This window comes from Otolemur garnettii, unplaced genomic scaffold (assembly GCF_000181295.1).
Source record: "Otolemur garnettii isolate 467f Iridium unplaced genomic scaffold, OtoGar3 scaffold00161, whole genome shotgun sequence".
Lineage (NCBI taxonomy): Eukaryota > Metazoa > Chordata > Mammalia > Primates > Galagidae > Otolemur > Otolemur garnettii.
This window is the reverse complement of record NW_003852556.1, coordinates 2730238-2740499: the sequence shown is the minus strand read 5'-3', so window position 1 is coordinate 2740499 and position 10262 is coordinate 2730238. Positions and strand designations below refer to the sequence as shown.

Sequence of the window (10262 nt, the reverse complement as noted above, 5' to 3'; positions counted from 1 at the left end):
GCCAGCGCCCTACCCTTTTGAGCCACAGGCACTGCCCCTTCCTTTGGGGTTTTGATGGACAGGACACAGACATAGACGAGGCTAGAAACTTTGTCTCTGGTGTCTGGGGGGCTGTATTCTACGCTGGCAGTGAGGGACCCCTACCCCTCAGGGAAGAGCTGATGGGAGAGTCAGGCCAGCATGCAGGCCGCCTTGCCCTGAAGACAGGTTCTCCTAGGGGAGCAGGAGGAGCTCTGTTCTGTGGGTGGCCCTCTTGAATTCCTCCTCCTTGGCCTGTGCAGGGCCTGGGGAAGGGCCTCGGTCCCCCTGCCAAGGAGGCTGTGGGGTAATGCAGTGTGAGAGGCGAAACCTCCTGGGCTCAGTCCTCACCTGGGTAGGAGGAATAAGGAATAGTGCAGGTGTTTTAGATGCTTCCTGCTTCCCATGTGAGGCCCCCAGTACTTCCTGTGACCCACTGAGGCCCTACATACACCGTAAAGTGCTAAACCAGGGTTGTGCAAACAGCCCTCCAGGGCAGGAGAGTCAGCTGATTTACCCTGTGTCCTGCACTTTCAGGGCGTCTTCCGGGAGCACAGGAGGTGCAGGATCTGGAGACAACCAGACAAAGGGCATGAGGGTCATTTGCGCCCTGAGACCTGAGAGTGTATCTCCCGCGTGTCAGCGTCCTCATGGCCCCCACTCCTGTCTGTTGGTGGATTCCAACAGCCACTGATGTGGCCATTCCCAGCACAGTGGCAGCTCTGTGTGAGGAGGCTTGGGGCTCGAGGCCCATAGTGGGATCATTTTCCGCAGCAAGTGTGTGGAAGCCAGGCCCCAAATACATGTCAAACACACTGGCTATGAGGGCTGAGGCTTTTGGAGGCTACGTTTTTATGATGCGAAGCTTCCTGAGGTGCAGGGCTAATGAGGTCTCCCGTGCTAATGAGGCCGCAGGATCATGGATGTGGTGTTACTGATAGAGACTGAGGCTCAGTCTATGAGGTGATTCAGTAATCCCTCTTGTGTGCAATGAGCTATTCTTTTGATGTTAGCAAGGTGGAATTAGCCTTCTCCCCTTTTGCTTTCAAATTGAAGCTAATCTGTGCAGCAGCCCTGGAGAGTGGGCCTTGCCGTAGGTAATGACCATGAACAGCCGCTGTCAGCACGGAGTGTCTGAGGCTGGTGTTCACAGCTGTGGTAATTCAGTAAATGGCCCCTCGGGGTCCTCGGCTTCTGTGACTTCTGCTCAACTCTGGGTGCAAGTCCTGACAACATTCCAAAGACTTTCTAAATTTATAAAAACTGTCTAATTTTGTGCCCACCTGGCACTGCTGCCACATTTTGCTGTAGAATCTAAGTTTTCGGCTTGGTGCCCATAGCATAGTGGTTACCAGGTCAGCCACATGCACCGAGGCAGGTTCGAACCCAGCTCAGGCCTGCTAAACAACGACAACTGCAACCAAAAATAGCTGGGCATTATGGTAGGTGCCTATAGTCCCAGCTACTTAGGAGGCTGGGGCAAGAGAATCACTTAAGCCCAAGAGTTGGAGGTTGCTGTGAGCTGTGATGCCCCAGCACTCTACCAAGGGCAACATAATGAGACTCTGTCTCAAAAAAAAAAAAGAATCTAAGTTTTCCCCATGAGGTCACTTACTTGTCCTCACCTCCCCTTCCCCCCCAAAGCAGATGCTGCCACCAGTTCTTAGATCCTAAAACCAAATCCCCAGGTGTGCCGTGGAGACGGCCTGGCACTGAGAGCAGTTGTAAGATAGCAACCTGCCAGTTCCCCATGCTCATGACATGCTGGTCATGAGCCACTGACACGCCTGTCACCCTGGGGTGTCTCAATTTCACAGGCAGGTCTGGCATTCTGTGTCCTATGTGCAGTTTTAGCTACAACGCTCCAAGGGCCAGCAGGGTTTCCTTTTGGGAACTAGCTTTGAGCTGAGCTCAGCTGTTCCCCCTGCCTCACTCCATCTAGCTCCATGAGTTTGCATTCACCCAGGCTTCCTGGTGTAAAGCCCTTACTCAGACCTGCACCACATTTGTAGATTGATGCAGATATTGGGGTTCTCAACGCACATATCCTAGCAATGTGAGTCTGTCCCACCCCTGTCCCTTGGTCCATGCTATCCTAGTCTTAGAGAAGTCTGCTTGGCTGGGGACAGCAGCCTGGGGCTACGGCTTACAATCCGCTCCCCCAGGCCAGTGCCAGGGTCTACATGAGAGCCTGTAATTGCACAGGGAGAGAACCGTCTCTGGATGGTTTTATCCCTGAGGGACCCTGTCTGTGAGCAGGGCAGGAAGCTGTGCTCCATTGGTGTGCGCCATCCCTGTGGCCCATCTCGGTGTGCGCCATCCCCGTGGCCCGTCTCGGATGCTGTGGTTTTCCCTCGTGACTGAGCTAGAGAGACATGTTTGTGGCAGAGTCCTACCCCTGCTCTCAGGCTCCCCTTTCTCCCCTGGCTTACACTTCCTGAGCCAGGTTCCCAGGTGAGCCCCATTTCAGGACCCGCATCGTTATGTGACCTGCTGGGCACACATTCCCAGCTGGTGTCCAGGGTTCTGCAGGACTCAACCCGCAGAGCAAACCACTGCCCTAACATGTGACCCAGTCCCCTCATTTGGAAATGACATTGTTATTTCATTGAGAAAAGGGTGGGTCTGCGTCACACAGCATCCCTTTCCTGAAGGAAAACATGGATGAAAGCAGGGCTCAGACAGCTTTCTGACCTCGGTGAGGATGGCAGCTCTTGACCTGTACGAGCAGCAGGCAGCTTGCCCTGTGTCCAGCACTGTGCAAATGTTTGACAAGAGTTCTTGTGTTTGTTCATCACAATGCCCCCCAAAGTAGGTTTGCCATTCTCCACATTTTACAGATGAGGAAACTGAGACATAGAGAGGTTCGGAAACTTGTCCAAGGTCACACAGAACAGGTAGAGACAAATTCCCAGCCAGGCATGCTGACTCCAGACCCCAAGCCTTAGCTAGAGTGCTGCAGAGTCTGAACGCTGGATGGTCTTCTGCTTAATTAAGGCTGAGTCTGTGAGCTGGGTTTGGAGCCAGGGAAAAGCCTCTGTAAGTCAGGTGTGTGGTATAGGGCTGGCCTTACCCTCTCTCCTCCTGAGACACCACATTAAGTCGGGTACCGAGTGTGGCCACAGCCCTCTCTTCCTCCCAGGACCTGACGTGTCTGTGGTTTATCTGGGTGTTTAGGTACCAAAGGCCTCAGAGGGATACCAGGATTCCCAGGAGCCGATGGAGCACCAGGGCTCAAGGGCTTTCCAGGAGATCCAGGTCGTGAAGGGTTCCCAGGACCCCCAGGTAAGTCAGGATGGGACCCCCATTCAGCCCGAAGGCTCAGGACGCAGCTGACTAGGTGCCTGCCAACATTTAGAAGCAGTTTCAACACATGCTTGATGATGATTTTGTGCTTGTTCTTGGAAGATTAAAAACTATTATCTTTTCATCACTAATACTCTGCTAGTTTTGCAGAAATACCTGCAAATCCTTTAGGAAACAAAGAGGTGTTGCAGAAACATTGTCCTTTAATGGTTGACATTAAACATCCAAGGACAGCATGTCACTCTGCTGGGACAGGACTCAGTAGACCTGACAGTGCGCACAGGCACAGGGTGCTGGGCCTTCTGCATCTTTGATCAGTCCCCACAGTATCAGCCTGAGCATGGGTCTCCCACTGCAGGGCCCCTCCTCCAGCACACACAGCCCAGGGGGCTGCAAGCTGACCTCAGACCTCTTTCCTCTGAGCACCACATGACTGTCAGCGCTGGGGTCAGTCCTCAGAGGGGAGTGGCGTGAGATCATTTGACTGAGGGGCACTGAGGAAAGGCAGGTGACAGTGGGTGTCCCTGTGCCCACATATGGGGTTTGGCAACTTTCTCAGTGAATAGACAAAGGGTGTCAACTCCTTTTGAAGAGTTTCAAACTGACGGGTGACCAGGGGTTGGCCCAGCGCCACGTTTCAGGGAAGCAGGTTTGTCTTCTCTGCCCCTGGTGCTCTGCTGGCCATGCAGCTCTGCACCTGCGCACACTCAGCTGCACGGCCCGTCAGAGCTGCTCAAAACACAGAGCCCACAAATTACAAAGACAGTGCCAGGAGCACTGGGGTCCTGAGGGTGTCCACTTTAGCTAGTTTGAGGGTGAGGAGCCAGACAGAGGAGGGAGGTGGAAGCAGGGTCACTGATGAAGAGTGGGAGGTGAGAGCTGTGGGCTCCGAGGTGAGCAGCAGTGACGGCCCTGAGTCCAGGGGACGCCGCGGCCAAGTTATCACTCTTTCTGGTGTCTTCCCAACTCTTCTCTGAGAACAGCGTCATGCTGCCCTGTGCTGTGAGAGCATTTTGTTTGTTTCTCCTTCTAGGGTTCGTGGGACCCCGAGGATCCAAAGGTGCAATGGGCCTTCCTGGCCCAGATGGATCCCCAGGTCCCATTGGTCTGCCGGGGCCAGCCGGGCCCCCAGGGGACAGGGGCCTTCCTGGAGAAGTCCTGGGAGCCCAGCCCGGGTCTCGAGGAGACGCAGGACTGCCCGGACACCCTGGGCTAAAAGGCCTCCCTGGAGACAGAGGGCATCCAGGATTCCGAGGTGAGTCCCACACCAGGGGAGAGAGGGGCCGGGTGGTGCAGGCTGTTGGGTAAAATGGCCAGGCGGGGCACCCCTCTGCCAGGCCATCCACATCACTCCTGGGCATAAGGTGCAGACCAGAGACCTCTGTGGGGACTGAGCTGTGCCCCAGCATCACCCTTCCTGGTGGCACTTGGTTTTGCTCATGGAGGTGGGCGGAACACACACAGATATCTCCATGTGTCCACCGCCCATCCACTCTGCTACCCAACCGTGAGAATCCCGCCCCAAGATGTACATGTGGGTTCTTCTGAAAGATGATTCTTTTTTTCGGTTTTTTTTTTTTTTTTTTTTTTGAGACAGAGACTTACTACGTCACCCTCGGTAGAGTGCCATGGCGTCACAGCTTACAGCAACCTCAAACTCCCGGGCTTAAGTGATTCTCTTGCCTCAGCTTCCCAAGTAACTGGTACTACAGGCACCTGCCACAATGCCCGGCTATTTTTTGGTTGCAGTTGTCGTTGTTGTTTAGTTGGTCCAGGCCAGATCTGAACCCACTAGCCTTGGTGTATATATGGCTGGCACCATAACCCCTGTGCTATGGGCACTGATCTTGGAAGATGTTTTTAAAACTTAATTCCTACAGGCTTCAAAATGTTTAAGCTTGAAAACAGAAAGTGGCAGGAGGTTTCCCCGAGACCGATGTCCCCCCCTGTGATGAGCATCCTGTGCCTTGCTCAGGCAGGATATTTGGTTTGGTAAAAATCCTAGTTTTCAAAGCATCAAGCTCCAAGGAGCTATTTCAGTTTCCATCAGTTCACCACTGGGATCACCATGGGAGCAGTGCGCATGGGCTGCCCGGCTGGCCACAGTGTCGGTTAGGAAGGCACAGTGGCGTTTCTCCTAGTAAAGCAGTTTCACAAGGCCACAGATAGGGAAGCTAATTGTTAGGACTTGTTCCCTTTTAAACAAATGTCCCATAAATGGAAACTGACCTGAAATATTCAGCTCCAAAGAAATGATCCCTACCAACAACTGAGGGGACAGAGAGGTTTGCAGGGCGGCTACTGAAGCGGCAGCACCCGGCCACCTCCCTCCCCAGAACTGGTCCCCACAGCCTCTCCACAGTCGAGAGGAAAGGGGTGTGGGACACACTGTGTGCCACTTGAGGGGGGCGTTCCTGCCATCCTTGTACATGTTTGCAGCAAACCCTTGTAAATGACAAATACTCAATTGTAACGTCCAGTGAGAACAGCTAGACTGAAATTATACTCAGAACTTTACAGTCTTCAGGTATTTGTGTCTGGATATGTTAACAGGAGTAGAAAAGGCAGGAAGGGAAGGCACCAAGATGCTGGTTACTATCCCTGGGGGACAGTGGGAGTTACTTTGATGTTATCCTTCTGGCTTCTGTGTATTTTCTAGATTTTTCACAATCCAGAAGCATTAAGAACCACTTTCTTAATTTAATTTTTAATTGAAATCATAACTATATACATTTATGGGATGCAATGTACCCCATAAATATCATGATGATTTGTTACACAAGAAGTACCATATTTGTAGAACAGGTGTGTGGAGGTCGATGTCTGAGCTAAGCAGGGCAGACTCAGCCCCCCACTCTTGTCTCTGATGCCTGCAGGGAGCCAGGGGATGCCAGGAATGCCGGGATTGAAGGGCCAGCTGGGCTTCCCCGGACCTTCCGGCCAGCCAGGACTGCCCGGGCCTCCAGGACAACATGGATTCCCCGGACTTCCTGGCCAAGAGGGACCCTTGGGGCTGCCAGGTGCCCCTGGTTTTGGAGGTGAGACTCCAGGCCCCAACACTGGGGGTCCTCACTATTCCGACAGCAAACTGTAGTGCCTTGCCCTGGACACCGAGGGCCTCCCACAGCCGACTGTGGAGAGCAGCTCTGCCTTTGTGTCTATTAGATATACTGGGGCTTAGGCGAAACAAGAGAAATTCCTACTGCAGAAGTTCCAAATCACTGCTCTGGTTTGGAGAGGAGAAATCGTTTCCTGAAAGAGCAAAAGCTGGGAGCAAAGGAAGATGGTGCTTAGGAAACCCCGGGGCAGGCAGGCAGAGGGAGCAGTGAGGAGCCACAGCTGGGGGTGGCCGCCTCACAGAGGCCGCAAGGGCACTAGGGGCGCTGCCTGCTGCCTGCCAGGGCTGCCGAGCCCACCAGCTCTGAGCAGAACCACGGCCCCAGACTCTCACATCTGCTGGGCTGGGGAAACTCTAAGTACAGTTTTGCCCGCTAAGAACACTTTCTTACATAAATGTCCCCTGCCATCGCCATTGTGTCACCTAAGGACACTGTAGCACTGAAAACAGAAAGACACACAATTGCTCTGTTACCACTTAAGAGCCCCCAGTCTTAGTTCTCTCGTCTGCCACAGTCAGGCAACATCTCTGCTGGGGACCTCAGCTGGTCGGTGCTGGGAAACCCTCATGCTGCCCAAACATCAACCAGCTGCATCTGGCACATGGGCCTCCACCACGCAGGGCCTCACCTGGATCTAAGTGCAAGGGCTGGACGGGGCTGAGGCTAGATCCCCAGGGGCCATGCTGGCTGCACAGGGCCGCAGACCCTGGCGGGAGGCTGGGGCTTTCATTTCTGTATTTGCAAGGCCTTGCCAGCTTCCAAATAGCGCATGTTAACACAAGCCATTGTGTAGTGCATGAAAGACCTGGGGAAGCCTCATCCTAAAGGAGCCCACACTTGAGCTGGGGAAAGAATCACACACGTAAAAAGAAAGATTCAGGGCAGGAGAGCAGGTGAGCGGAGGGGAAGACCCAGTGTCTGAGGAGGTGGGGTGGAGGGACAGGAACAGGGCAGGGACTTTCTAGGGAGAACACAAATGCCTCGATGGAGCCCCAGTCCCTCAGGCCAGCTAGGGAGGGGGCTTCATTTGAGGAGGACACTGGTAGTCCTGACTGCGAGAAGGGGCCAGAGTTTAGGCGGCACTGAATGCCAAGCTGAGGAGGCAACACCCTCAGCCAAGGGCGGGCTGTTCGCATTTTTAACAGAGAAGAAAGAATTGGAGGAAACTGGCAGACAGCTGACCAAGAAGGGAGCCTGGAGGGCAGCAGTGGGCTGGGGGCCCGTGAAGTCCAACAAGAATGAAATTGAGGTAGAAGTGAGAGGCAGAGGTGGCAGCAGCAGCCAAGTGGGAGCTGGGGCCTCTCCCAGAACTGAGCCTCGGCTGGAGCCAGCAACAGCCAGGAGCCGCAGGCAGGCTCTTGACTGACCTGGTGGCCACGTTCCAGCAGGGTTGGCAGGACCCCCCTCCCTGCCCCTCAGCACCTAGGACAGCTCTCTCCTTCAGCTTCCAAGGGTGAGAGGCTGGCATGGAGAGAGTCACCGTGGCCTGGCCCTGGGGTGGCTCAGCCTCTCCGGAAGGCCAGCCCTGTGGGATGTCCACATCTCCAGCCACACTGAGGACTCCCCCATGGTGGCAGTTTCCATTTCCCTTCCCAGAAGGTTTTCTTGTTGAAAAGTTGATGCCTGACAAGCACCGGAAGAGCCTTTTTCTGTGTGTCTGTCTGTCTGTCTGCTGATTTGTTGCCTTCTTCCTGGCAGGTCTTCCTGGGGACCGAGGGGAGCCCGGGGACACAGGTGTCCCCGGCCCGGTGGGCATGAAAGGAGTCTCTGGTGACAGAGGAGAGGCCGGGCTGCCTGGCGAGCGAGGCCATCCAGGAAGCCCAGGATTCAAGGGAATGGTCGGGATGCCTGGCACCCCTGGGCTGAAAGGCGAGTGTGCGGTGTGACCAGGGAACCACTGGTTGGGTGTCGGGGCAGGGCAGGCTGGCCGAGGACAGCTCTGTGGGGCATCTCCCTGGGCCACGAGGGTGCAGCTCAGTTTGCTGCTCACCCAGGAGGGGTGGGTGACACTGTGTACACATGTGTGGGACCTATGTGCCTCAAAAAGACACTTCATTGACCACCAAGAGAGACTGCTCCTGCCTGGGAAACAGCTTGTCTCTGCACAGTGACATTTGTGGAGAGGCCCACTCAGGAGGCTGGACTCAGACCTGGAGGCTGGGTGATGGATACAGGCCAAAGCAAAACAGAAACACCCAGGCACCGGGCAGGTTTTTCGTGCACAGATGGCCAAACTAGAAGCAGCACCCTCGGCCGTGAATGTGGCTGGAGGGTGTTGTTCTGTCTCCCCACTTGCCCATCAGATTCCCACTCTAGGGGCCATGTCCACATTGCCTTCCTGCCCCATGTTCCTTTCTAGCTGTCCAGAGAGACCCACACCCCTCTGTAAGCCCCAGATTTCTCTCCTAGTCTTCCTGCCTGACCTCTGTGTGTTTCCTTTATGTCCAGTTAGAAGACAACAGAGGCCAGGAGATAAGGTCACCTACAGACGGTGGCCCTGGAAATCCTGCTTCATGTTCAGAATCCTAGTACCTTCTCAAGCCACTCGCCCTGCCAAGATGGATGGGCCGAGCGAGTGCATGTGACTCACACCTAACCAGTGCGTTTCTCTTTCCTCTAAAGGAGACAGAGGCTCCCCTGGGATGGATGGTTTCCAAGGCATGCCTGGACTCAAAGGAAGATCTGGGTTTCCAGGAAGCAAAGGGGAGCCTGGATTTTTTGGAGTTCCCGGTCTGAAGGGTCTGGCTGGCGAGCCAGGTGTTAAAGGTATGCCCTTCCGGGGGCCCCCACGTGGGGTAGACAGCTGCCTCCATGCCGTATCAACGCTGCTCAGAACAGATCCTGAAGAATCCACCAATCCAGGAGAACCCAAACTAGAAGCTGCTGTACATGTTAAAAAACAAACCAACCAAACCTCAAGGCTTCATCCCCATGCCAATACTCTGGCAGTGTTATAGGGGAATAGTATCCGGAAGGAACTCTTAAGAATAGGAATGACGACAGCCATTAAGATTAGATGTGTCATAGAAATCATAATGCACACTGACTAAACCACTGTAAGCATGAAGAGGGGCCAGGTGACAGACAGGCAAATTCCAAGAGAAGGGAACCACCCGGCACAGGAGGACACAGCGTTCTGGGGCAGGGGGAGCTAACGCCACGCCAGAGAGATCATCACCCAGGAAGGAGGCAGGTCCCACACCCTGATATGGGCAGGTAGCCAGACACCCAGAACGTGGGCGCCTTGTTCACTGAGTTCAGTACTAACAGGCCACGTTCTTCCATTCAGACACCTGTGTTCTGAAAAATCACCACGGATTCTAGAAACATCATTAGTGATAGCGAGTGTGTTGAGGATGTGGAGAAAGGGAGCCCCTCACATCCTGCTGGGGATGTAAAATGGTGCAGCCAGTGAGGAAATGTGTGAGGGGCTCCCTTTCTCCTCATCCTCAACACACTTGCATTAGTAATGATGTTTCTAGAACCCAAACTGCAACAAAAAAATAGCCAGGCATTGTGGTAAGTCCTTGTAGTCCCAGCTGCTCAGGAGGCTGAGGCAAGAGAATCACCTAAGCCCAAAAGCTGGAGGTTGCTGTGAGCTGTGATACCAGGGCACTCTACCGAGGGCAACAAAGTGTTACTCTGTCTCTAAAAAAATAAACCTAGAGCTATCCAGAAATTCTACTCCTAAGTGAGGGTAATTGAAAACATGTCCAGAAAACACTGTGTGCAGGGTCCTTCATAGTGGGGTTGTTCATAACAGCCCCAAACAGAGACAGCCACAAGTGTGAGGTGGCCACAGCAGGGGCGTTCAGCAGT

General features: G+C 54.1%; 1 protein-coding gene across 1 annotated transcript in view; it reads left to right on the top strand.

Moving 5' to 3' along the window:
* Positions 1-10262, top strand: part of COL4A2 (collagen type IV alpha 2 chain) — a 172023-nt gene that overhangs the window by 140839 nt on the left and 20922 nt on the right. Inside the window, 5 exon segments of the mRNA XM_023519194.1 lie at positions 3196-3303; positions 4358-4579; positions 6201-6362; positions 8142-8312; positions 9066-9209. Of these exon segments, the coding sequence (XP_023374962.1) occupies positions 3196-3303; positions 4358-4579; positions 6201-6362; positions 8142-8312; positions 9066-9209 (807 nt within the window).